At 47.7% G+C, this 27494-nt stretch overlaps 3 protein-coding genes across 3 annotated transcripts; all 3 read right to left on the reverse strand.

Moving 5' to 3' along the window:
* Nucleotides 1-6379: 6379 nt before the first annotated feature.
* Nucleotides 6380-6805, reverse strand: LOC121169111 (late histone H2B.L4-like). The gene has a single exon (XM_040999567.1). It carries the CDS (start codon nt 6803-6805, stop codon nt 6380-6382), a length of 426 nt encoding a protein of 141 aa, XP_040855501.1.
* Nucleotides 6806-13456: 6651 nt separating this feature from the next.
* Nucleotides 13457-13882, reverse strand: LOC121169112 (late histone H2B.L4-like). Its single transcript, XM_040999568.1, has one exon. It carries the CDS (start codon nt 13880-13882, stop codon nt 13457-13459), a length of 426 nt encoding a protein of 141 aa, XP_040855502.1.
* A 7034-nt stretch (nt 13883-20916) lies between these two features.
* On the reverse strand, nt 20917-21342 carry LOC121169113 (late histone H2B.L4-like). Its single transcript, XM_040999569.1, has one exon. It carries the CDS (start codon nt 21340-21342, stop codon nt 20917-20919), a length of 426 nt encoding a protein of 141 aa, XP_040855503.1.
* Between the last annotated feature and the right edge of the window lie 6152 nt (nt 21343-27494).

A 27494-nucleotide genomic window follows, 5' to 3' on the forward strand; every position in this document is an offset into this window, starting at 1 on the left:
AAAACAAAAAAGGGGGAGTATACCACTCCCTGAGATCATTTGAACCTTGTATTGTTTATCTTACATTTTCTAACACTGGATGCTGAAGGATGGTCTACCGCAAATCATCATTGGAATCCATCTCAGAAGCAGAAGGGTTATGTGATATGTAAGGATCCCTTGACTGATCAGTGGCAAGTCCCAGATCCCGTCCTCATACGGGGGCAAGGATCAATGGTTTGTGTTTTCCCACTAGATGACAATGGACCACAGTGTGTTCCTGAGATGCTTATCTGGCAAGCTCCTGCTGCTGAATCTTGTGAAAGCTCGGGTACTGGCCATGGTAATGGCATTTGAGTCAGAAGATCAATGGGACAAGCAAATATAGTAGTCTTATATATTATATATTATATATTAGTATATTGTTAAGCACCCCTCTTTTTTCTTCTTTCTATGAGCACTGAGATTCCGCTATTTCCCACCATTTTCTCCTAAAATCAGACTACCAGACTGCCAAGTGTGCAACCCCAGCTGCTGGAGATCTCGCCTTCCGTTTAAAAATAGCTCAACTTCTGCCTGCACTTTTTCTTATCATTCCCCTGTTATTACCATGGGGAAAATACCCACCTTTTCTATGTGGCAGTTTTGTGGGGTATGGACATGCACTGATATGTTCTCCCCTTTTCCCTTATTCAGGGAGGCAATTATGCCTATGGAAATTATTAGTTTAATCACTCCTCTGGATTTGAGGACTTGCTCACATGGGAAAACCTTAGCTCCTTGAATTTTAAAGTCATGTCTGCCTGTGTTATTCCCCCATTTTTCTCTCTTACATACAGAAAACGTCTCAGATGTGATGTGCACCGAGGTCAGCTGCACCCTGACAGCATGTTGGAATGGCAATGGCGACATTGCTGTTATCTTGCAGCTGCCCGGAATCCTGCCTGTGCCTGTCGGGGCTAAAGGAGAGACCTTTGTTGACCTGATAGAGCATAAAAGAGACTTTAGCATAATGGCGACCATCGTAGCCAGTACTGCCGTGGTATCAGCAGCCACTCCACAGCAGCGGTGACCCTAGGACACTCTACAGCTACTGCTGAGACCATGAACAAGCATGCAGAACTGACTGCCTGAGCTATGGAACAACAGAACTGTATAGATGAACACATGTGGGTGGACATGCTTATGTTGTAACAGCAGGTTGATTTCTTGGCAGAGGAGGAGCAGATGCTGTGGGATATGATCAGAGCCTCTTGTTCCCCATCATAGGTGTTTATATATGTAACACCTGTGCAAGTACAAAATATTTCCCAAGCCCAGGAACTGCTGTCTGCTCATTGCTACCACGCTAAAGATACTCCTAGCCATGGAACAGGGTTACCGACCTTCCCAAGTATGGTTTGTGCAGCTGCAGTAGGCAATGTGTTGAATGGCAGCCAGTGATGGGTAAGATGGACCAGGCACTGACCAACCTAAGACAGGGGCTCTGTCATGCTACAGAGATTCCCTATGACAGGTAAGGCTGATGACCGGTGAGTCCACAACCTAAGGCAGGTGCATTCAAGTCTGCTTTAAAACAAAAAAGGGGGACCACTTGTGGGATAAGGAGTTGATTAGCACTAGTTAGAATTGGTGGGAACAGGAACTGGGCTTGTGGCTAAAAAAATCCTAGACTAATTGGACTCATCTGTATCCAGTATTCTGGCCAAATTAGGATGGGGGGAGGGGGGAAGAGTATATAAGGAGAGGTGAAGGAACAATAGAGACTTCTCAGAGACTTCTACCATCACTAGTCTCCTGTTGGTGCTTCATCCCCAGACCTTCTCCCTGTCCACATTACTGGCTCTGCTGGCCGGAGCATGCCTGGGACCCACATAATGGTTACCTTGAACATTATAGGGCCAAACTCACAATATGAATTGGGATCATGAATGGGAGCTAAAAATTTGAATTATTAATGTGCTATTCAAGGTATTTCATAAAACTCAAAATATTGTTTTGTTCATTTTTAAATCAAGAACATTATTTAAGGGCTATTATTTTGTAAAGTGAAAAATTTTGCAACTTTTTTATCATCACAACATTTAATAGTTAAGTTTCATCTTTGATTTATAGGAATCCATTCTTAATTCTTAGTTCTTAGTTTTTCCCTAGTGGATTAAAAAACCTCAATATGTTTCAAACTAAAATCTGGAAATTTATGAGTTATAAAAACATATGTACTCATAAAAATTACTCAACCTTTCTTTCTCTGTATTTCCAAATCTTATAATACTTTAAAAACTATATGAAGCTGCTTAAAATCTTGACCTCTGATCAAGATGAAATAGAGATTGTATATTTTCTTCCAAGTAAGCAGGTACAATATTATACAAAATTTATCAATAATTATTTTTCAACCATTGGGACATGAGTCAAGGAAGAAAAATGCTATCTAAAAGCGGTATAAAAGATGTCTTATGGTTGATTCAGTTAATGTGTAATTGCATTTATTGTGGCGTAGAGAGGTAGAAGTCAGGCATATGGATGTTCTTTGTAAGTTGTAAAGACAGAGCAGGGATATGACGAAGTTTATGGACTAGGGTTTTCCTGACTGAGTATCACAAATGAGCCAGCTAGAGTAGAAGGTATCTCTCCACACATGTGTAGGAACCGTTTTGAGCATTCTGTCAAGTACTCACAAATGCATGGATATGATGCAATGCCCTTAGTGTAGATAAAGAGCAACCCAGAAGCATTAATATGCAAAATGTTGGAAACAAATACAACACCAAAAAAGGTTCCTGTTTTTGAAACTGGCTTGGAGCAAGGCATTGTGGCAGAGTAGATTAAACCCCATCTTTCAGTGCTGGCATTTCAAGTCAGGATGCAGATTAAAGACCCAGCTGCGCTGCTTCTAATCCACAGCATATACCTGGAAAAAATGCTGAGGATGGCAGATTTGGTGGTCTGTGAGGAGTTGTCAAGTGAAGAGTGAACCAGGGAAGATTCTCTCTCTATTCCTCTCACTCACTCTGCCATTCTGTTTTTAAAATAAATAAAACACATCTTAACATTAATAAAAGCAATTTATGAAAAGTCACAAGAACTTCATGGCGGGGGGAGAAAGTATATAAGCATTTTGTATACATGTGGGAGTACACGTAACCCTAAATTAATTAAATTAAGGTTACATATAATAAAATTAATACATATTAAACTCCTCAAAATAGATTGACAGGAATTTAAATAGAAAATTCACAATATTTACAGAAATTCAAAAACATCTAACATCGAACAGGAAAAGGTCACAACACCTAACATCCAATTAAATATCACGGGGAATGCAAAGAATCACGCAATGTGAGTGGTAAGCAAGAAAAACATGAATCAGTTAAAATTGAGCAAAAATTGATTTAGTAGCAAAATTAACAGAAACATTAAAATATTTTAATTGAGAACATGTTTGAAAATCTATAACAAAGACATAGCATATGAAATACAAATGTTCAAAAAGATCCACAAACAACTACACAAATATTAAAATGATTGAACTTAGGCTATACTGAATGAAACTAACTGTAAATTATGCATTTCAAAAAATATACATGGACTTTCTAATACTGTCTATATTTCAAATGTCAGGACATAATTAAATTACAGATTCATGGACTTGTGACAAATTATTGAAGATGAGTGACTAAGGCATTGTATAAGAGGAAATCATAGGGTAGGGAAGATACGGTAGTGAGCAGAAATCACTGAGCCTAAGGAGCAGTAACTTAATAAAAATAAATAAATACAATAAACTGGCAAAAAACAAAAAAAAATAACAAAACTAAAAGCCAAAATAAAGCTTTAACACTGCAGTTAAAAAAATTAAAAAATAGCCAACAAAATATTACAAAATACAATTATTTTTAGAAGAGAGTTGGATCAGAACAGGTGTAGCAGGGAATGGAAGTCTGGCTCCAATATGCATTGCCAGAGTTGGAAGCTGCAGATTGATATTCTGATATTCTGGGATCAAAAGTTGGCTTGCTCACTGCTTTTCAAATTCTGTGACTAATTAACTCGTGTCCTGAATTTCTCATGACAGAAAGTGAGTATTGTGAGCTTGTAGAAGTGAACTTGCTGATGGGAGGGGCTCATCCTCTCCCTCCAACTCGCTGATGCATGTATGAAATGCATTTTGCAAGACAATACTGTGGGATATAAAGTGGTTGCAGCAGCATGTGTATTACTTAGGACAGCTACACCCACATAGGAGAACCTGGGTTGCAGTCCGGTCTCCCTTCCCAGTTTCCACTTCCTGGGCAGTAAACACTATGAGAAGCACTAGCTGACAGTGAAAACACTAGGGCCTCTGCCACAGCCCTGGGAGACCGGACCTGGATGAGCTCCTGGACCTGGCCACAGGGACATCCAACAAGAGATATTTGGGGACCTTTGGGGAAAGAAAGAGCAGATGTGCTGTTTCTTTCTCCCGGTGTCTGTGTCTGCCTCTGTTCAAAGATTTGTTTCCTGTAGGGGATATCTGTGGTAGCAGAGAAAGTGGGAGACTAAGGGAGTAGAGCTTTCGTCTTCTGGATCACTCCCCAACAATGAGTGTGGCTGGGACAAGCTGAAGCATGGAAACAAGCACATCATGCTGGTCTTGGCCTTGGGCAGCATGACCTCCAGGCCTTGGCCAATAGCCTTCTGCTGAATTCTATGGCATGCTCATTAGCAGAGAGCTGCATGGGAAAGAGGGAAGCTGCAACTGCAACAGGTGTCACTGTGGCAAGGCAACGGATCTGGGACTAAGCCAGGACAAAGCCAGAAGTCTAGAGGTCCATTCTGTTCTGCTTTGCTCTGCTTGGGCTCTCATCTTTTGCTGCCTGTTCCAATGCATGTACAGAAAAACGCTTGGGAATTCGTGGAAAAGCTGGGATTCCAACCTGTGTTCCTAGAGGCACCAGCATGCGTGTTGGGCATGTCTTCGACATGCTTTTCCACAGCCTGGCCCCCAATCTAGGCTTTACAGATGTAAAGCTGGTCTAATATTGCGATACAGCAGGGAAAACTATCACCTGCGAGTTCATACTGGCAATGAATACAGGCACCCTTTGAAATGCCACTTGCTCTGATTCTGAGCCAACTCCCTGCTAATGTCCTGGGAAGGCATCAGGGGATGGCTAAGCACTTGGGCTGCTGCACCCATATGGAAGACCAAGACAAAGCACCTGGCTTCAGTTTGCTTCAGGTCTGATCACTGCTGCCACTTGGCCAGTGAATCGGTGGACCTCACTCTGTCCCTCTCTCGACCTTTCTCTCCCCATTTCTGCACCTTCTACCTGCCTTTCCTGCCTGTTGCTACATCTCTCTCTCTGTCTCTCTCCATCATACACACACACACAAACACACACACACACACACACACACACACACACACACACAGGGATTGCAAGTCATGAAATCTGTGTTTCATAAAACCAAAAGATGGCTATTTATAAGGAGTAGACTGATCAATCCACAGAACTTGCAGAAGAAATTACAGACTACAAGGTCCTGGAGCCTAAACGGATTCTTGAACCTGTTATTGAGGAATGCTGTATCATTCCTGAATCTTCATTGACATAATCAAGTGAATTCAGGGAAAAGATGTGTTGGGGAAATTGAATTAATTAGACATGTGTGATCTATGCCAAGTTCTTAATGTTTTGCTGATGATTTCTTTTAATTACAGAGAGGAAGAGAGACAGAAAGCAATATCTTGTGTCCATTGGTTCACTCTCCAAGTGGTCACAATGGCCGGAGACACGGGAATCTGAAGCCAGCAGCCAGGAGCGTCCTCCGGTTCTTCTGTGTGGGTACAGGGTCCCAAGGCTTTGGGCCATCCTCGACTGCTCCCAGGCCACAGGCAGGGAGGTGCATGGAGAACAGGACCACTAGGGATACAACCGGCACGCATATTGGGTCCAGGCGCGTGCAAAGCCAGGATGTTAGCCACTAGGCTACAGAGCCATACCCCAGGAAACCTAATTGTAGTACGCAATAAACTTAATTTATATGCAATAAAGCTGTCCATGATTTCACCTATGTACCACTGACTAAGCAGAGTATGAAACGCATGGAAGCAATGACTGGCTTTGGGACAAGGAGCTGTTTTAGAAGAACATATTTGACAGAAATGAGCATTGAATAAGGCGTTTAATAAGTGCACAATGCATACAGGTTCTCCCCATTCTCCTTGGAGGAGATGGTACCCATCATAGAGAATCTAGTAGAATTGATGAGGTAAGTCCGTGAAGACTGTCCACCAAGTGTGCCAGGCACGGTCTGTCCCAAGCCCTGGGAGAGTCCCCCTGTGCAGCGCTGCAGGTCTTTCCCGCTGAGAGGGTGGCCATCGGGTGGGCAGGGACAGGCGGCCCGAGGCGGCTCACTTGCTGGAGATGAACTTAACGAGGGCCTTGTTGGCCTGGCTGTCTGCGTAGGTGTAGAGCTGAGTGGGCAGCACGAGGCGCATCCCACTTTGGATGTCTGTATAGGTCAGGGTGGAGCCCCTCTTGTTGCGGACCAGGCTGGCGGCCTCATCAGCGATGCGCTCAAACAGATCTCTCACGAAGCAGTCCAGGACGGCCTTGGCCTCCTTGGACAGGCTGAGGCCTGCGTGAATTTCCTTCAGAAGCTTCGGGAAATAGATGGCGAAGGTCGGCTGCTGGCTGGTGCCCAGGCGGCGGCGGCGGCGGCGGTGGCGGGGCCTGGGTTTCCTCTGTTTCCTGTCGGGTGAGGACGCCTTCTCAGGGTCCTGGCAGACCAGGGGTCCCTCAGCAGGCAAGGGAGAGCCCGAGCCCGGCTCAGCCATGGCGGAGGCAGTGGCTAGTGGCTGGGAAGCACAGAAATGCCGAGAGGCCCCAAGCCGGCGCTCTTGATATGGGCAGCTTGGCCTGACGTCACAAACTGCAAGTCTGTGACGTGGAGCTGCGTGGGCTTGGTCAGCTCTCCCGCGTGGACTCACACCAGCCACTCAGAGGAAGGCTTGCAAGTGGTCACCTTGGATCCAAGTGAGAAAGCCTCCCATAGGGGCTGGCACTCTCACGTGCTAGCTTCAACCCCCGGCCGTGACCCCAGCATTCCTTAGGGCAGGGTTTCCACAAGCTGGGGTCAGGACAGGGCTAGTGCGTATGTGCTCTCCCTCTGTCTGTCATACTTCAGTAAAACAACATAGGTGGATATCACCACCCAAAGAATTTGACTTGCTGGGAATCACACAAGGGCTCTTGAGCATACATTTGGCAGAGACGACCACTGTGTTGGGTGAAGGCTGGGTGATATCATTTGGCCCCAACCAATTCCTCACCATGGGCAGCTTCCAAGAGCTGACCCGGATGTGCCTTTAGCTTCCTGTCTCTGGATTAGTTCATCTAAGTCCCACTGCAAACCTGCGAATGCACTGGCCTGTTCCTCAAAGGCCAAACACACAAGCCCTTCCCTGTTAAGTACACCATGAGTGGCCACCCACTCCAACATGAACACCCACCCTCTGCGTGCAGGCGGGGTTTCTTGTCCAGGCCCGCCATTACACAGCTTCCCTGCTTACTTTGATGAACAGTATGAACCAGGCAAGTGTGCTGGCACACTGGTAGAGTTCACACAAACTTGGCATTACCCAAGGCCAGAATGCCCGGAGCCTTGGGCTACTTTTCCCCCAGCAGTGTTGCACTTGTCTGGGTACAACGCAATCTAGGCAGTCGCCGATAGCTGAGGGAGAAGTTGAGCATTCAGAGTGAGATTTTGGAGAAGCCATTTCCAAGTGCTCCTGCACTGGTGTGAGCTTAATGGTTCTGATCAAGCTGCTCACCCATTAGGAGCCTTTCCATCTAAGGCTAGGAGCTGCTCAGCAGCGCCCCCTGTGATTGGCTGTTCTGTCTCTGGGCAGAATACCTGTCCAGTCACATGTGAACTGAACAACTGTGGTATGGATGGGGTGGGGGAGGCGGGATGCTGGCAGGGATGCAGGTGGTGATGCAGCAGACACCAGGCCTGCTGTTTGGTCTGAGGCAGATGTGGCTGGCCTTTCCAGAGTCCCTCCCATATAAAACATAGCATGCTGCTGAATGGCAAGACCAGTCCTTTCCCAGGGACCCACCTGGGTGACCTGCATGTCACTCCTGATGCCATCTCAGGTCTACTAGCACAAAAGGCCACAGAAATTTGGAGCAGAAGTTGAAAAGGAGTTTTGCGGGATACCACAGAGTTCACGCCAGACATGTCTAAGTTTTATTCAGGAGTCTTTATTAACCAAGCTTGCTGATTAGAGAGTATACTAGAAAGAGCAACGCACGAGTCCATGTTGCAATGCAACCACTCATAATCCAACCAAACATCATCCAAAGTGGAACAAATGGTCATTATCCTTAAGTCCATCCAGTAAGCTGAAGAGCTATGTCCCAGCTTCCCCAACGATATAAGTTATCCGAAGAGACATGCAATGAGTTACCTGGACACACTGGCAAAGCTGCAGACATTCACCTGGCTTCTCTGCCCACATTCCACTCCTGCTAGGCCTCACCTCTCCTGGAACTCCTGAGACTACACAAACCAGAAACAACAATACTATATCCATTATCCAATCTAAGCAGTGCTCAAGGACCATGCTCGGGATATTAGCTGTCCTGGGCCAGCCAAGAGTCGAGGTGCAAGAGTGATGGCATGAACTGTCAAGAAAGAAAGAGAGAGTCCTCGACTCATGGGCCTTTTAAAGGGGCTTGTGAGGGGAGTGGTTACACAACAATACAATACAGTCTCTTCTCATTTGATAGGCAGGTCATAGGCGGGCAGAAGTGAATAACTAAGTGTTCTGGGCTAAGGAGTAGATTAGTGCTTGTTGGGATGGGTAGGAACTGGAACTGGGTGCCTAGACTAATTGGACTTATCTGCATTCAATATCCTGGCTAAATTAGGACATGGTGGGCTTGGTGGGAGTGGTTGAGGATGGAATTCCATTGCTGTTAGGACCCACCTTCAGGACAGAGGGTAGGGGGCACAGCAACATTTCATTTGCCCAATGTCCATGGGTGCTGGCTATCACTGGCTGCGCCCAACAACAAAGAGATTTTAGTCCATCTGTCTACCTCTGTCTCTCTTTAGGATTTGGAAAAGAAATTAGTTGAAAGAGCCAACATTGACAGAGCAAGAGAGAAACATACAGAGATTCCTTCTTTTGGCCACAGCTGCATCCTGGCTCCCCGTGTGCTGGGAAGGTGTTCAAGGACATTGGCAATTTCCTGGTATCTTTTCAGGCACATTAGAAGGGAACAAGATTAGAACAAGAGCAGCAGGGAATGGCCTGTGTCTCCAGTGTGGAATCCTAGAGCTTCAATTGCCAGGGAACTATTTGGCAACAATATTGACACCATCTCTGCTCTGAGAGCCTGGCATGAAGGCTCATTGCTCAAGCCTTGCGTTGCCAGTTCAAGGATCACATAGAGGTGCAGGTTGATGTCTTGGCTGCTCCACTTCTCTTCCAGCTCCCTGCTTGTGGCCTGAGAAATCAGTAGAGCATGACCCAAGACCTTGGGACTCTGCAACTATATGGGAGACCAAGAATTAGGTCCTGACTTTGGCTTGGCACAGATGCATCTGCTCTGGCCCTTGGGGTGAGAACCAGCAGGTGGAAGATATTTTTCTCCCTCGTTCTCTCTGTCAGTAAGTCTTTCAAAAACAGTCTTTTCTTTATACATGTTTGGAAATTCCAATTTTTCTTTCTTTCTTTCTTTTTTTTTGTTTTTGAGAACAGCATTTGTTTCTATAGGCAGTAGGGGTGGAACCCACCACTATGACATGCTTCATTTACTACTCTTTCTTTCCCTGGTTTTCTCCATTTATCTGCTCTTAGATAAATCACATTTATTTTGAAATGATAAAATTGGCCATCACAATTGCTCAGCTGGATAATCCTCCACTGGAAAGCACAAGTATCCCATATTGGCACAGGATCCTGTCCGGCTATGCCAATTCCAATCTATATCCCTGCTTATGGCTTGAGAAAGCAGTGGAGGCTCCCTCAAAATCATGGGCACGTCCAACCATATTACAGACTCAGAGGAAGCTCCTGGCTAATGGCTTTGAATTTACTCAGCTATGGGCATTGCAAACATTCTAGAAATGAGCCAGCTGATGGACGACGGCTCTCTTGATGTTTCCTTCTGTCTGCAAATCTTCCCCCAACTTCCAACAATATTCTGCACAAAAGAAGTAAGGCTGGGAGGTGCACATTACTTGCAGCAGACAGGACATTTCTTGGCATGCACACATTCCATGTTGCAAGGCCTATATTCCAGACCAGGTTCTGATACCAACACCTGATTCCTGACAGTATGCACTACGGGTGGCCAAGGGTGCTCTTTAACATCCTAGGGAATCTGCCACAGATCTGGGTGCGCAGATGTAATTCGCCCAGGTGTTTCTTCAGGCTTTAGAGGACTAGTTGTTCTCAAAATTTGGAAGAAAAAGCACAGAGAAGAGATTTCTAACTCCTTTTGATTTGACATTCTGTTTCTAAAGAACTAATTTTCTTAACTACAATATCCATCCGAAGAGAAGAGCAGAGAGAGTGAGGGAGGGAATAAGCTTGGGATGTTGAGATACAAAAAGCTCACAAAAGCCAGCAGAAACAGAGAGAGAGAGGGGAAAGAGAGAGAGAGCGAGGCAGAGAGAGAGAGAAGAGAGAACGAGAGAGAGAGAGAGAGAGAGAGGGAGAGAGAGAAAGAGAGAGTCAGAGAGAGAAGAGAGAAAATGAGAGAAAGAGAGAGGCAGAGAGAGAGAGAGAGAGAGAAAGAGAGAGAGAAAGAGAGAGAGAAAGAGAGAGGGAGAGAGAGAGAGAGAGAGAGAGAGAGAGAGAGAGAGAGAAGAGCGAAAGCTACTAGCTCCAGGTAAATGGAAACAAATGTTGGTTCACCCCATTTCGAAACCTGGCTCCAGAATCTCCAACTGCCATAAGAGTGGGAGGTTCCCAAAAATCTGGCTAGTCTTCTGGCATCCCAGGCACATTAGAAGAGAGTTGGATCAGAACAGGTGTAGCAGGGAATGGATGTCTGGCTCCAATATGCATTGCCAGAGTTGGAAGCTGCAGATTGATATTCTGATATTCTGGGATCAAAAGTTGGCTTGCTCACTGCTTTTCAAATTCTGTGACTAATTAACTCGTGTCCTGAATTTCTCATGACAGAAAGTGAGTATTGTGAGCTTGTAGAAGTGAACTTGCTGATGGGAGGGGCTCATCCTCTCCCTCCAATGTATGAAATGCATTTTGCAAGACAATACTGTGGGATATAAAGTGGTTGCAGCAGCATGTGTATTACTTAGGACAGCTACACCCACATAGGAGAACCTGGGTTGCAGTCCGGTCTCCCTTCCCAGTTTCCACTTCCTGGGCAGTAAACACTATGAGAAGCACTAGCTGACAGTGAAAACACTAGGGCCTCTGCCACAGCCCTGGGAGACCGGACCTGGATGAGCTCCTGGACCTGGCCACAGGGACATCCAACAAGAGATATTTGGGGACTTTTGGGGAAAGAAAGAGCAGATGAGCTGTTTCTTTCTCCCGGTGTCTGTGTCTGCTTCTGTTCAAAGATTTGTTTCATGTAGTGGATATCTGTGGTAGCAGAGAAAGTGGGAGACTAAGGGAGTAGAGCTTTCGTCTTCTGGATCACTCCCCAACAATGAGTGTGGCTGGGATAAGCTGAAGCATGGAAACAAGCACATCATGCTGGTATTGGCCTTGGGCAGCATGACCTCCAGGCCTTGGCCAATAGCCTTCTGCTGAATTCTATGGCATGCTCATTAGCAGAGCTGCATGGGAAAGAGGGAAGCTGCAACTCCAACAGGTGTCGCTGTGGCAAGGCATAGGGTCTGGGAATAAGCCAGGACAAAGCCAGAAGTCTAGAGGTCCATTCTGCCCTGCTCTGCTCTGCTCTGATTGGACTCTCATCTTTTGCTGCCTGTTCCAATGCATGTACAGGAAAACGCTTGAGAATTCTTGGAAGAGCTGGGATTCCAACCTGTGTTCCTAGAGGCACCAGCATGCGTGTTGGGCATGTCTTCGACATGCTTTTCCACAGCCTGGCCCCCAATCTAGGCTTTACAGATGTAAAGCTGGTCTGGTATTGCGATATAGCAGGGAAAACTATCACCTGCGAGTTCATACTGGCAATGAATACAGGCACCCTTTGAAATGCCACTTGCTCTGATTCTGAGCCAACTCCCTGCTAATGTCTTGGGAAGGCATCAGGGGATGGCTAAGCACTCGGGCTGCTGCACCCATATGGAAGACCAAGACAAAGCACCTGGCTTCAGTTTGCTTCAGGTCTGATCACTGCTGCCATTTGGCCAGTGAATCGGTGGACCTCACTCTGTCCCTCTCTCGACCTTTCTCTCCCCATTTCTGCACCTTCTACTTGCCTTTCCTGCCTGTTGCTACATCTTTCTCTCTGTCTCTCTCCATCATACACACACACACACACACCACACACAGGGATTGCAAGTCATGAAATGTGTGTTTCATAAAACCAAAAGATGGCTATTTATAAGGAGTAGACTCATCAATCCACAGAACTTGCAGAAGAAATTACAGACTACAAGGTCCTGGAGCCTAAACGGATTCTCAAACCTGTTATTGAGGAATGCTGTATCATTCCTGAATCTTCATTGACATAATCAAGTGAATTCAGGGAAAAGATGTGTTGGGGAAATTGAATTAATTAGACATGTGTGATCTATGCCAAGTTCTTAATGTTTTGCTGATGATTTCTTTTAATTACAGAGAGGAAGAGAGACAGAAAGCAATATCTTGTGTCCATTGGTTCACTCTCCAAGTGGTCACAATGGCTGGAGACACGGGATTCTGAAGCCAGCAGCCAGGAGCGTCCTCCGGTTCTTCTGTGTGGGTACAGGGTCCCAAGGCTTTGGGCCATCCTCGACTGCTCCCAGGCCACAGGCAGGGAGGTGCATGGAGAACAGGACCACTAGGGATACAACCGGCACGCATATTGGATCCAGGCGCGTGCAAAGCCAGGATGTTAACCACTAGGCTACAGAGCCATACCCCAGGAAACCTAATTGTAGTACGCAATAAACTTAATTTATATGCAATAAAGCTGTCCATGATTTCACCTATGTACCACTGACTAAGCAGAGTATGAAACGCATGGAAGCAATGACTGGCTTTGGGACAAGGAGCTGTCTTAGAAGAACATACTTGACAGAAATGAGCATTGAATAAGGCGTTTAATAAGTGCACAATGCATACAGGTTCTCCCCATTCTCCTTGGAGGAGATGGTACCCATCATAGAGAGTCTAGTAGAATTGATGAGGTAAGTCCGTGAAGACTGTCCACCAAGTGTGCCAGGCACGGTCTGTCCCAAGCCCTGGGAGAGTCCCCCTGTGCAGCGCTGCAGGTCTTTCCCGCTGAGAGGGTGGCCATCGGGTGGGCAGGGACAGGCGGCCCGAGGCGGCTCACTTGCTGGAGATGAACTTAACGAGGGCCTTGTTGGCCTGGCTGTCTGCGTAGGTGTAGAGCTGAGTGGGCAGCACGAGGCGCATCCCACTTTGGATGTCTGTATAGGTCAGGGTGGAGCCCCTCTTGTTGCGGACCAGGCTGGCGGCCTCATCAGCGATGCGCTCAAACAGATCTCTCACGAAGCAGTCCAGGACGGCCTTGGCCTCCTTGGACAGGCTGAGGCCTGCGTGAATTTCCTTCAGAAGCTTCGGGAAATAGATGGCGAAGGTCGGCTGCTGGCTGGTGCCCAGGCGGCGGCGGCGGCGGCGGTGGCGGGGCCTGGGTTTCCTCTGTTTCCTGTCGGGTGAGGACGCCTTCTCAGGGTCCTGGCAGACCAGGGGTCCCTCAGCAGGCGAGGGAGAGCCCGAGCCCGGCTCAGCCATGGCGGAGGCAGTGGCTAGTGGCTGGGAAGCACAGAAATGCCGAGAGGCCCCAAGCCGGCGCTCTTGATATGGGCAGCTTGGCCTGACGTCACAAACTGCAAGTCTGTGACGTGGAGCTGCGTGGGCTTGGTCAGCTCTCCCGCGTGGACTCACACCAGCCACTCAGAGGAAGGCTTGCAAGTGGTCACCTTGGATCCAAGTGAGAAAGCCTCCCATAGGGGCTGGCACTCTCACGTGCTAGCTTCAACCCCCGGCCGTGACCCCAGCATTCCTTAGGGCAACGTTTCCACAAGCTGGGGTCAGGACAGGGCTAGTGCGCATGTGCTCTCCCTCTGTCTGTCATACTTCAGTAAAACAACATAGGTGGATATCACCGCCCAAAGAATTTGACTTGCTGGGAATCACACAAGGGCTCTTGAGCATACATTTGGCAGAGACGACCACTGTGTTGGGTGAGGGCTGGGTGATATCATTTGGCCCCAACCAATTCCTCACCATGGGCAGCTTCCAAGAGCTGACCCGGATGTGCCTTTAGCTTCCTGTCTCTGGATTAGTTCATCTAAGTCCCACTGCAAACCTGCGAATGCACTGGCCTGTTCCTCAAAGGCCAAACACACAAGCCCTTCCCTGTTAAGTACACCATGAGTGCCCACCCACTCCAACATGAACACCCACCCTCTGCGTGCAGGCGGGGTTTCTTGTCCAGGCCCGCCATTACACAGCTTCCCTGCTTACTTTGATGAACAGTATGAACCAGGCAAGTGTGCTGGCACACTGGTAGAGTTCACACAAACTTGGCATTACCCAAGGCCAGAATGCCCGGAGCCTTGGGCTACTTTTCCCCCAGCAGTGTTGCACTTGTCTGGGTACAACGCAATCTAGGCAGTCGCCGATTTCTGAGGGAGAAGTTGAGCATTCAGAGTGAGATGTTGGAGAAGCCATTTCCAAGTGCTCCTGCACTGGTGTGAGCTTAATGGTTCTGATCAATCTGCTCACCCATTAGGAGCCTTTCCATCTAAGGCTAGGAGCTGCTCAGCAGCGCCCCCTGTGATTGACTGTTCTGTCTCTGGGCAGAATACCTGTCCAGTCACATGTGAACTGAACAACTGGGGGGATGGGGTGGGGGAGGCGGGATGCTGGCAGGGATGCAGGTGGTGATGCAGCAGACACCAGGCCTGCTGTTTGGTCTGAGGCAGATGTGGCTGGCCTTTCCAGAGTCCCTCCCATATAAAACATAACATGCTGCTGAATGGCAAGATCAGTCCTTTCCCAGGGACCCACCTGGGTGACCTACATGTCACTCCTGATGCCATCTCAGGTCCACTAGCACAAAAGGCCCCAGAAATTTGGAGCAGAAGTTGAAAAGGAGTTTTGCGGGATACCACAGAGTTCACGCCAGGCATGTCTAAGTTTTATTCAGGAGTCTTTATTAACCAAGCTTGCTGATTAGAGAGTATACTAGAAAGAGCAACGCACGAGTCCATGTTGCAATGCAACCACTCATAATCCAACCAAACATCATCCAAAGTGGAACAAATGGTCATTATCCTTAAGTCCATCCAGTAAGCTGAAGAGCTATGTCCCAGCTTCCCCAACGATATAAGTTATCCGAAGAGACATGCAATGAGTTACCTGGACACACTGGCAAAGCTGCAGACATTCACCTGGCTTCTCTGCCCACATTCCACTCCTGCTAGGCCTCACCTCTCCTGGAACTCCTGAGACTACACAAACCAGAAACAACAATACTATATCCATTATCCAATCTAAGCAGTACACAAGGACCATGCTCGGGATATTAGCTGTCCTGGGCCAGCCAAGAGTCGAGGTGCAAGAGTGAGGGCACGACCTGTCAAGAAAGAAAGAGAGAGTCCTCGACTCATGGGCATTTAAAGGGGCATGTGAGGGGAGTGGTTACACAACAATACAATACAGTCTCTTCTCATTTGATAGGCGGGTCATAGGCGGGCAGAAGTGAATAACTAAGTGTTATGGGCTAAGGAGTAGATTAGTGCTTGTTGGGATGGGTAGGAACTGGAACTGGGTGCCTAGACTAATTGGACTTATCTGCATTCAATATCCTGGCTAAATTAGGACATGGTGGGCGTGGTGGGAGTGGTTGAGGATGGAATTCCATTGCTGTTAGGACCCACCTTCAGGACAGAGGGTAGGGGACACAGCAACATTTCATTTGCCCAATGTCCATGGGTGCTGGCTATCACTGGCTGCGCCCAACAACAAAGAGATTTTAGTCCATCTGTCTACCTCTGTCTCTCTTTAGGATTTGGAAAAGAAATTAGTTGAAAGAGCCAACATTGACAGAGCAGGAGAGAAACATACAGAGATTCCTTCTTTTGGCCACAGCTGCATCCTGGCTCCCCGTGTGCTGGGAAGGTGTTCAAGGACATTGGCAATTTCCTGGTATCTTTTCAGGCACATTAGAAGGGAACAAGATTAGAACAAGAGCAGCAGGGAATATCCTGTGTCTCCAGTGTGGAATCCTAGAGCTTCAATTGCCAGGGAACTATTTGGCGACAATATTGACACCATCTCTGCTCTTTGAAATTACTTCTCTGAGAGCCTGGCATGAAGGCTCATTGCTCAAGCCTTGCGTTGCCAGTTCAAGGATCACATAGAGGTGCGGGTTGATGTCTTGGCTGCTCCACTTCTCTTCCAGCTCCCTGCTTGTGGCCTGAGAAATCAGTAGAGCATGGCCCAAGACCTTGAGACTCTGCATCTATATGGGAGACCAGGAATTAGGTCCTGACTTTGGCTTGGCACAGATGCATCTGCTCTGGCCCTTGGGGTGAGAACCAGCAGGTGGAAGATATTTTTCTCCCTCGTTCTCTCTGTCAGTAAGTCTTTCAAAAACAGTCTTTTCTTTATACATGTTTGGAAAATCCACTTTTTCTTTTTTTTTTCTCTTTTTCTTTTTTTTTTTTTTTTGAGAACAGCATTTGTTTCTATAGGCAGTAGGGGTGGAACCCACCACTATGACATGCTTCATTTACTACTCTTTCTTTCCCTGGTTTTCTCCATTTATCTGCTCTTAGATAAATCACATTTATTTTGAAATGATAAAATTGGCCATCACAATTGCTCAGCTGGATAATCCTCCACTGGAAAGCACAAGTATCCCATATTGGCACAGGATCCTGTCCGGCTATGCCAATTCCAATCTATATCCCTGCTTATGACTTGAGAAAGCAGTGGAGGCTCCCTCAAAATCATGGGCACGTCCAACCATATTACAGACTCAGAGGAAGCTCCTGGCTAATGGCTTTGAATTTACTCAGCTATGGGCATTGCAAACATTCTAGAAATGAGCCAGCTGATGGACGACCTCTCTCTTGATGTTTCCTTCTGTCTGCAAATCTTCCCCAACTTCCAACAATATTCTGCACAAAAGAAGTAAGGCTGGGAGGTGCACATTACTTGCAGCAGACAGGACATTTCTTGGCATGCACACATTCCATGTTGCAAGGCCTATATTCCAGACCAGGTTCTGATACCAACACCTGATTCCTGACAGTATGCACTACGGGTGGCCAAGGGTGCTCTTTAACATCCTAGGGAATCTACCACAGATCTGGGTGCGCAGAAGTAATTCGCCCAGGTGTTTCTTCAGGCTTTAGAGGACTAGTTGTTCTCAAAATTTGGAAGAAAAAGCACAGAGAAGAGATTTCTAACTCCTTTTGATTTGACATTCTGTTTCTAAAGAACTAATTTTCTTAACTACAATATCCATCCGAAGAGAAGAGCAGAGAGAGTGAGGGAGGGAATAAGCTTGGGATGTTGAGATACAAAAAGCTCACAAAAGCCAGCAGAAACAGAGAGAGAGAGAGGAAAGAGAGAGAGAGAGAGAGAGCGAGGCAGAGAGAGAGAGAAGAGAGAACGAGAGAGAGAGAAAGAGAGAGAGGGAGAGAGAGAAAGAGTCAGAGAGAGAGAGAAGAGAGAAAATGAGAGAAAGCGAGAGGCAGAGAGACAGAGAGAGAGAGAGAGAGAGAGAGAGAAAGAGAGAGGCAGAGAGAGAGAGAGAGAGAGAGAGAGAGAGAGAAGAGCGAAAGCTACTAGATCCAGGTAAATGGAAACAAATGTTGGTTCACCCCATTTCGAAACCTGGCTCCAGAATCTCCAACTGCCATAAGAGTGGGAGGTTCCCAAAAATCTGGCTATTCTTCTGGCATCCCAGGCACATTAGAAGAGAGTTGGATCAGAACAGGTGTAGCAGGGAATGGAAGTCTGGCTCCAATATGCATTGCCAGAGTTGGAAGCTGCAGATTGATATTCTGATATTCTGGGATCAAAAGTTGGCTTGCTCACTGCTTTTCAAATTCTGTGACTAATTAACTCGTGTCCTGAATTTCTCATGACAGAAAGTGAGTATTGTGAGCTTGTAGAAGTGAACTTGCTGATGGGAGGGGCTCATCCTCTCCCTCCAACTCGCTGATGCATGTATGAAATGCATTTTGCAAGACAATACTGTGGGATATAAAGTGGTTGCACGGGCCCGGCGCGGTGGCGCAAGTGGTTAAAGGTCCTCGCCTTGCACGCCCGGGATCCCATATGGGCGCCAGGTTCTAATCCCGGCAGCCCCGCTTCCCTTCCAGCTCCCTGCCTGTGGCCTGGGAAAGCAGCAGAGGACGGCCCAAAGCTTTGGGAACCTGCACCAGCGTGGGAGACCCAGAAGAGGCTCCTGGCTTCGGATCGGCATAGTATCGGCCCGTTGCGCTCACTTGGGGAGTGAATCATCGGACGGAAGATCTTCCTCTCTGTCTTTCCTCTCTGTATATCTGCCTTTCCAATGAAAAAATAATAAAAATAAATCTTTAAAAAAAAAAAAGTGGTTGCAGCAGCATGTGTATTACTTAGGACAGCTACACCCACATAGGAGAACCTGGGTTGCAGTCCGGTCTCCCTTCCCAGTTTCCACTTCCTGGGCAGTAAACACTATGAGAAGCACTAGCTGACAGTGAAAACACTAGGGCCTCTGCCACAGCCCTGGGAGACCGGACCTGGATGAGCTCCTGGACCTGGCCACAGGGACATCCAACAAGAGATATTTGGGGACTTTTGGGGAAAGAAAGAGCAGATGAGCTGTTTCTTTCTCCCGGTGTCTGTGTCTGCTTCTGTTCAAAGATTTGTTTCCTGTAGGGGATATCTGTGGTAGCAGAGAAAGTGGGAGACTAAGGGAGTAGAGCTTTCGTCTTCTGGATCACTCCCCAACAATGAGTGTGGCTGGGACAAGCTGAAGCATGGAAACAAGCACATCATGCTGGTATTGGCCTTGAGCAGCATAACCTCCAGGCTTGGCCAATAGCCTTCTGCTGAATTCTATGGCATGCTCATTAGCAGAGCTGCATGGGAAAGAGGGAAGCTGCAACTGCAACAGGTGTCGCTGTGGCAAGGCATAGGATCTGGGACTAAGCCAGGACAAAGCCAGAAGTCTAGAGGTCCATTCTGTTCTGCTTTGCTCTGCTTGGGCTCTCATCTTTTGCTGCCTGTTCCAATGCATGTACAGAAAAACGCTTGGGAATTCGTGGAAAAGCTGAGATTCCAACCTGTGTTCCTAGAGGCACCAGCATGCGTGTTGGGCATGTCTTCGACATGCTTTTCCACAGCCTGGCCCCCAATCTAGGCTTTACAGATGTAAAGCTGGTCTGGTATTGCGATATAGCAGGGAAAACTATCACCTGCGAGTTCATACCGGCAATGAATACAGGCACCCTTTGAAATGCCACTTGCTCTGATTCTGAGCCAACTCCCTGCTAATGTCCTGGGAAGGCATCAGGGGATGGCTAAGCACTTGGGCTGCTGCACCCATATGGAAGACCAAGACAAAGCACCTGGCTTCAGTTTGCTTCAGGTCTGATCACTGCTGCCACTTGGCCAGTGAATCGGTGGACCTCACTCTGTCCCTCTCTCGACCTTTCTCTCCCCATTTCTGCACCTTCTACTTGCCTTTCCTGCCTGTTGCTACATCTCTCTCTCTGTCTCTCTCCATCATACACACACACACACACACACACACACACACACACACACACACACAGGGATTGCAAGTCATGAAATGTGTGTTTCATAAAACCAAAAGATGGCTATTTATAAGGAGTAGACTCATCAATCCACAGAACTTGCAGAAGAAATTACAGACTACAAGGTCCTGGAGCCTAAACGGATTCTCAAACCTGTTATTGAGGAATGCTGTATCATTCCTGAATCTTCATTGACATAATCAAGTGAATTCAGGGAAAAGATGTGTTGGGGAAATTGAATTAATTAGACATGTGTGATCTATGCCAAGTTCTTAATGTTTTGCTGATGATTTCTTTTAATTACAGAGAGGAAGAGAGACAGAAAGCAATATCTTGTGTCCATTGGTTCACTCTCCAAGTGGTCACAATGGCCGGAGACACGGGAATCTGAAGCCAGCAGCCAGGAGCGTCCTCCGGTTCTTCTGTGTGGGTACAGGGTCCCAAGGCTTTGGGCCATCCTCGACTGCTCCCAGGCCACAGGCAGGGAGGTGCATGGAGAACAGGACCACTAGGGATACAACCGGCACGCATATTGGATCCAGGCGCGTGCAAAGCCAGGATGTTAGCCACTAGGCTACAGAGCCATACCCCAGGAAACCTAATTGTAGTACGCAATAAACTTAATTTATATGCAATAAAGCTGTCCATGATTTCACCTGTGTACCACTGACTAAGCAGAGTATGAAACGCATGGAAGCAATGACTGGCTTTGGGACAAGGAGCTGTCTTAGAAGAACATACTTGACAGAAATGAGCATTGAATAAGGCGTTTAATAAGTGCACAATGCATACAGGTTCTCCCCATTCTCCTTGGAGGAGATGGTACCCATCATAGAGAATCTAGTAGAATTGATGAGGTAAGTCCGTGAAGACTGTCCACCAAGTGTGCCAGGCACGGTCTGTCCCAAGCCCTGGGAGAGTCCCCCTGTGCAGCGCTGCAGGTCTTTCCCGCTGAGAGGGTGGCCATCGGGTGGGCAGGGACAGGCGGCCCGAGGCGGCTCACTTGCTGGAGATGAACTTAACGAGGGCCTTGTTGGCCTGGCTGTCTGCGTAGGTGTAGAGCTGAGTGGGCAGCACGAGGCGCATCCCACTTTGGATGTCTGTATAGGTCAGGGTGGAGCCCCTCTTGTTGCGGACCAGGCTGGCGGCCTCATCAGCGATGCGCTCAAACAGATCTCTCACGAAGCAGTCCAGGACGGCCTTGGCCTCCTTGGACAGGCTGAGGCCTGCGTGAATTTCCTTCAGAAGCTTCGGGAAATAGATGGCGAAGGTCGGCTGCTGGCTGGTGCCCAGGCGGCGGCGGCGGCGGCGGTGGCGGGGCCTGGGTTTCCTCTGTTTCCTGTCGGGTGAGGACGCCTTCTCAGGGTCCTGGCAGACCAGGGGTCCCTCAGCAGGCGAGGGAGAGCCCGAGCCCGGCTCAGCCATGGCGGAGGCAGTGGCTAGTGGCTGGGAAGCACAGAAATGCCGAGAGGCCCCAAGCCGGCGCTCTTGATATGGGCAGCTTGGCCTGACGTCACAAACTGCAAGTCTGTGACGTGGAGCTGCGTGGGCTTGGTCAGCTCTCCCGCGTGGACTCACACCAGCCACTCAGAGGAAGGCTTGCAAGTGGTCACCTTGGATCCAAGTGAGAAAGCCTCCCATAGGGGCTGGCACTCTCACGTGCTAGCTTCAACCCCCGGCCGTGACCCCAGCATTCCTTAGGGCAACGTTTCCACAAGCTGGGGTCAGGACAGGGCTAGTGCGCATGTGCTCTCCCTCTGTCTGTCATACTTCAGTAAAACAACATAGGTGGATATCACCGCCCAAAGAATTTGACTTGCTGGGAATCACACAAGGGCTCTTGAGCATACATTTGGCAGAGACGACCACTGTGTTGGGTGAGGGCTGGGTGATATCATTTGGCCCCAACCAATTCCTCACCATGGGCAGCTTCCAAGAGCTGACCCGGATGTGCCTTTAGCTTCCTGTCTCTGGATTAGTTCATCTAAGTCCCACTGCAAACCTGCGAATGCACTGGCCTGTTCCTCAAAGGCCAAACACACAAGCCCTTCCCTGTTAAGTACACCATGAGTGCCCACCCACTCCAACATGAACACCCACCCTCTGCGTGCAGGCGGGGTTTCTTGTCCAGGCCCGCCATTACACAGCTTCCCTGCTTACTTTGATGAACAGTATGAACCAGGCAAGTGTGCTGGCACACTGGTAGAGTTCACACAAACTTGGCATTACCCAAGGCCAGAATGCCCGGAGCCTTGGGCTACTTTTCCCCCAGCAGTGTTGCACTTGTCTGGGTACAACGCAATCTAGGCAGTCGCCGATTTCTGAGGGAGAAGTTGAGCATTCAGAGTGAGATGTTGGAGAAGCCATTTCCAAGTGCTCCTACACTGGTGTGAGCTTAATGGTTCTGATCAAGCTGCTCACCCATTAGGAGCCTTTCCATCTAAGGCTAGGAGCTGCTCAGCAGCGCCCCCTGTGATTGACTGTTCTGTCTCTGGGCAGAATACCTGTCCAGTCACATGTGAACTGAACAACTGGGGGGATGGGGTGGGGGAGGCGGGATGCTGGCAGGGATGCAGGTGGTGATGCAGGAGACACCAGGCCTGCTGTTTGGTCTGAGGCAGATGTGGCTGGCCTTTCCAGAGTCCCTCCCATATAAAACATAACATGCTGCTGAATGGCAAGATCAGTCCTTTCCCAGGGACCCACCTGGGTGACCTACATGTCACTCCTGATGCCATCTCAGGTCCACTAGCACAAAAGGCCCCAGAAATTTGGAGCAGAAGTTGAAAAGGAGTTTTGCGGGATACCACAGAGTTCACGCCAGACATGTCTAAGTTTTATTCAGGAGTCTTTATTAACCAAGCTTGCTGATTAGAGAGTATACTAGAAATAGCAACGCACGAGTCCATGTTGCAATGCAACCACTCATAATCCAACCAAACATCATCCAAAGTGGAACAAATGGTCATTATCCTTAAGTCCATCCAGTAAGCTGAAGAGCTATGTCCCAGCTTCCCCAACGATATAAGTTATCCGAAGAGACATGCAATGAGTTACCTGGACACACTGGCAAAGCTGCAGACATTCACCTGGCTTCTCTGCCCACATTCCACTCCTGCTAGGCCTCACCTCTCCTGGAACTCCTGAGACTACACAAACCAGAAACAACAATACTATATCCATTATCCAATCTAAGTAGGAAACAAGGACCATGCTCGGGATATTAGCTGTCCTGGGCCAGCCAAGAGTCGAGGTGCAAGAGTGAGGGCACGACCTGTCAAGAAAGAAAGAGAGAGTCCTCAACTCATGGGCCTTTTAAAGGGGCATGTGAGGGGAGTGGTTACACAACAATACAATACAGTCTCTTCTCATTTGATAGGCAGGTCATAGGCGGGCAGAAGTGAATAACTAAGTGTTCTGGGCTAAGGAGTAGATTAGTGCTTGTTGGGATGGGTAGGAACTGGAACTGGGTGCCTAGATTAATTGGACTTATCTGCATTCAATATCCTGGCTAAATTAGGACATGGTGGGCGTGGTGGGAGTGGTTGAGGATGGAATTCCATTGCTGTTAGGACCCACCTTCAGGACAGAGGGTAGGGGACACAGCAACATTTCATTTGCCCAATGTCCATGGGTGCTGGCTATCACTGGCTGCGCCCAACAACAAAGAGATTTTAGTCCATCTGTCTACCTCTGTCTCTCTTTAGGATTTGGAAAAGAAATTAGTTGAAAGAGCCAACATTGACAGAGCAGGAGAGAAGCATACAGAGATTCCTTGTTTGGGCCACAGCTGCATCCTGGCTCCCCGTGTGCTGGGAAGGTGTTCAAGGACATTGGCAATTTCCTGGTATCTTTTCAGGCACATTAGAAGGGAACAAGATTAGAACAAGAGCAGCAGGGAATATCCTGTGTCTCCAGTGTGGAATCCTAGAGCTTCAATTGCCAGGGAACTATTTGGCGACAATATTGAACCATCTCTGCTCTTTGAAATTACTTCTCTGAGAGCCTGGCATGAAGGCTCATTGCTCAAGCCTTGCGTTGCCAGTTCAAGGATCACATAGAGGTGCGGGTTGATGTCTTGGCTGCTCCACTTCTCTTCCAGCTCCCTGCTTGTGGCCTGAGAAATCAGTAGAGCATGGCCCAAGACCTTGAGACTCTGCATCTATATGGGAGACCAGGAATTAGGTCCTGACTTTGGCTTGGCACAGATGCATCTGCTCTGGCCCTTGGGGTGAGAACCAGCAGGTGGAAGATATTTTTCTCCCTCGTTCTCTCTGTCAGTAAGTCTTTCAAAAACAGTCTTTTCTTTATACATGTTTGGAAAATCCACTTTTTCTTTTTTTTTTCTTTCTTTCTTTTTTTTTTTTTTTTTGAGAACAGCATTTGTTTCTATAGGCAGTAGGCACTATGACATGCTTCATTTACTACTCTTTCTTTCCCTGGTTTTCTCCCTTTATCTGCTCTTAGATAAATCACATTTATTTTGAAATGATAAAATTGGCCATCACAATTGCTCAGCTGGATAATCCTCCACTGGAAAGCACAAGTATCCCATATTGGCACAGGATCCTGTCCGGCTATGCCAATTCCAATCTATATCCCTGCTTATGGCTTGAGAAAGCAGTGGAGGCTCCCTCAAAATCATGGGCACGTCCAACCATATTACAGACTCAGAGGAAGCTCCTGGCTAATGGCTTTGAATTTACTCAGCTATGGGCATTGCAAACATTCTAGAAATGAGCCAGCTGATGGACGACCTCTCTCTTGATGTTTCCTTCTGTCTGCAAATCTTCCCCAACTTCCAACAATATTCTGCACAAAAGAAGTAAGGCTGGGAGGTGCACATTACTTGCAGCAGACAGGACATTTCTTGGCATGCACACATTCCATGTTGCAAGGCCTATATTCCAGACCAGGTTCTGATACCAACACCTGATTCCTGACAGTATGCACTACGGGTGGCCAAGGGTGCTCTTTAACATCCTAGGGAATCTGCCACAGATCTGGGTGCGCAGAAGTAATTCGCCCAGGTGTTTCTTCAGGCTTTAGAGGACTAGTTGTTCTCAAAATTTGGAAGAAAAAGCACAGAGAAGAGATTTCTAACTCCTTTTGATTTGACATTCTGTTTCTAAAGAACTAATTTTCTTAACTACAATATCCATCCGAAGAGAAGAGCAGAGAGAGTGAGGGAGGGAATAAGCTTGGGATGTTGAGATACAAAAAGCTCACAAAAGCCAGCAGAAACAGAGAGAGAGAGAGAGGAAAGAGAGAGAGAGAGAGAGAGAGAGAGAGAGAGAGCGAGGCAGAGAGAGAGAGAAGAGAGAACGAGAGAGAGACAAAGAGAGAGAGGGAGAGAGAGAAAGAGAGAGTCAGAGAGAGAGAGAAGAGAGAAAATGAGAGAAAGAGAGAGGCAGAGAGAGAGAGAGAGAGAGAGAGAGAAAGAGAGAGAGAGAGAGAGAGAGAAGAGCGAAAGCTACTAGCTCCAGGTAAATGGAAACAAATGTTGGTTCACCCCATTTCGAAACCTGGCTCCAGAATCTCCAACTGCCATAAGAGTGGGAGGTTCCCAAAAATCTGGCTATTCTTCTGGCATCCCAGGCACATTAGAAGAGAGTTGGATCAGAACAGGTGTAGCAGGGAATGGAAGTCTGGCTCCAATATGCATTGCCAGAGTTGGAAGCTGCAGATTGATATTCTGATATTCTGGGATCAAAAGTTGGCTTGCTCACTGCTTTTCAAATTCTGTGACTAATTAACTCGTGTCCTGAATTTCTCATGACAGAAAGTGAGTATTGTGAGCTTGTAGAAGTGAACTTGCTGATGGGAGGGGCTCATCCTCTCCCTCCAACTCGCTGATGCATGTATGAAATGCATTTTGCAAGACAATACTGTGGGATATAAAGTGGTTGCAGCAGCATGTGTATTACTTAGGACAGCTACACCCACATAGGAGAACCTGGGTTGCAGTCCGGTCTCCCTTCCCAGTTTCCACTTCCTGGGCAGTAAACACTATGAGAAGCACTAGCTGACAGTGAAAACACTAGGGCCTCTGCCACAGCCCTGGGAGACCGGACCTGGATGAGCTCCTGGACCTGGCCACAGGGACATCCAACAAGAGATATTTGGGGACTTTTGGGGAAAGGAAGAGCAGATGAGCTGTTTCTTTCTCCCGGTGTCTGTGTCTGCTTCTGTTCAAAGATTTGTTTCCTGTAGGGGATATCTGTGGTAGCAGAGAAAGTGGGAGACTAAGGGAGTAGAGCTTTCGTCTTCTGGATCACTCCCCAACAATGAGTGTGGCTGGGACAAGCTGAAGCATGGAAACAAGCACATCATGCTGGTCTTGGCCTTGGGCAGCATGACCTCCAGGGCTTGGCCAATAGCCTTCTGCTGAATTCTATGGCATGCTCATTAGCAGAGCTGCATGGGAAAGAGGGAAGCTGCAACTGCAACAGGTGTCGCTGTGGCAAGGCATAGGATCTGGGACTAAGCCAGGACAAAGCCAGAAGTCTAGAGGTCCATTCTGTTCTGCTTTGCTCTGCTTGGGCTCTCATCTTTTGCTGCCTGTTCCAATGCATGTACAGAAAAACGCTTGGGAATTCGTGGAAAAGCTGAGATTCCAACCTGTGTTCCTAGAGGCACCAGCATGCGTGTTGGGCATGTCTTCGACATGCTTTTCCACAGCCTGGCCCCCAATCTAGGCTTTACAGATGTAAAGCTGGTCTGGTATTGCGATATAGCAGGGAAAACTATCACCTGCGAGTTCATACTGGCAATGAATACAGGCACCCTTTGAAATGCCACTTGCTCTGATTCTGAGCCAACTCCCTGCTAATGTCCTGGGAAGGCATCAGGGGATGGCTAAGCACTTGGGCTGCTGCACCCATATGGAAGACCAAGACAAAGCACCTGGCTTCAGTTTGCTTCAGGTCTGATCACTGCTGCCACTTGGCCAGTGAATCGGTGGACCTCACTCTGTCCCTCTCTCGACCTTTCTCTCCCCATTTCTGCACCTTCTACTTGCCTTTCCTGCCTGTTGCTACATCTCTCTCTCTGTCTCTCTCCATCATACACACACACACACACACACACACACACACACACAGGGATTGCAAGTCATGAAATGTGTGTTTCATAAAACCAAAAGATGGCTATTTATAAGGAGTAGACTCATCAATCCACAGAACTTGCAGAAGAAATTACAGACTACAAGGTCCTGGAGCCTAAACGGATTCTCAAACCTGTTATTGAGGAATGCTGTATCATTCCTGAATCTTCATTGACATAATCAAGTGAATTCAGGGAAAAGATGTGTTGGGGAAATTGAATTAATTAGACATGTGTGATCTATGCCAAGTTCTTAATGTTTTGCTGATGATTTCTTTTAATTACAGAGAGGAAGAGAGACAGAAAGCAATATCTTGTGTCCATTGGTTCACTCTCCAAGTGGTCACAATGGCCGGAGACACGGGAATCTGAAGCCAGCAGCCAGGAGCGTCCTCCGGTTCTTCTGTGTGGGTACAGGGTCCCAAGGCTTTGGGCCATCCTCGACTGCTCCCAGGCCACAGGCAGGGAGGTGC

The sequence above is a fragment of the Ochotona curzoniae genome, unplaced genomic scaffold, assembly GCF_017591425.1.
Source record: "Ochotona curzoniae isolate NIBS_2020 unplaced genomic scaffold, NIBS_Ocur_1.0 scaffold_1852, whole genome shotgun sequence".
In the NCBI taxonomy this organism is placed as follows: Eukaryota; Metazoa; Chordata; class Mammalia; order Lagomorpha; family Ochotonidae; genus Ochotona; species Ochotona curzoniae.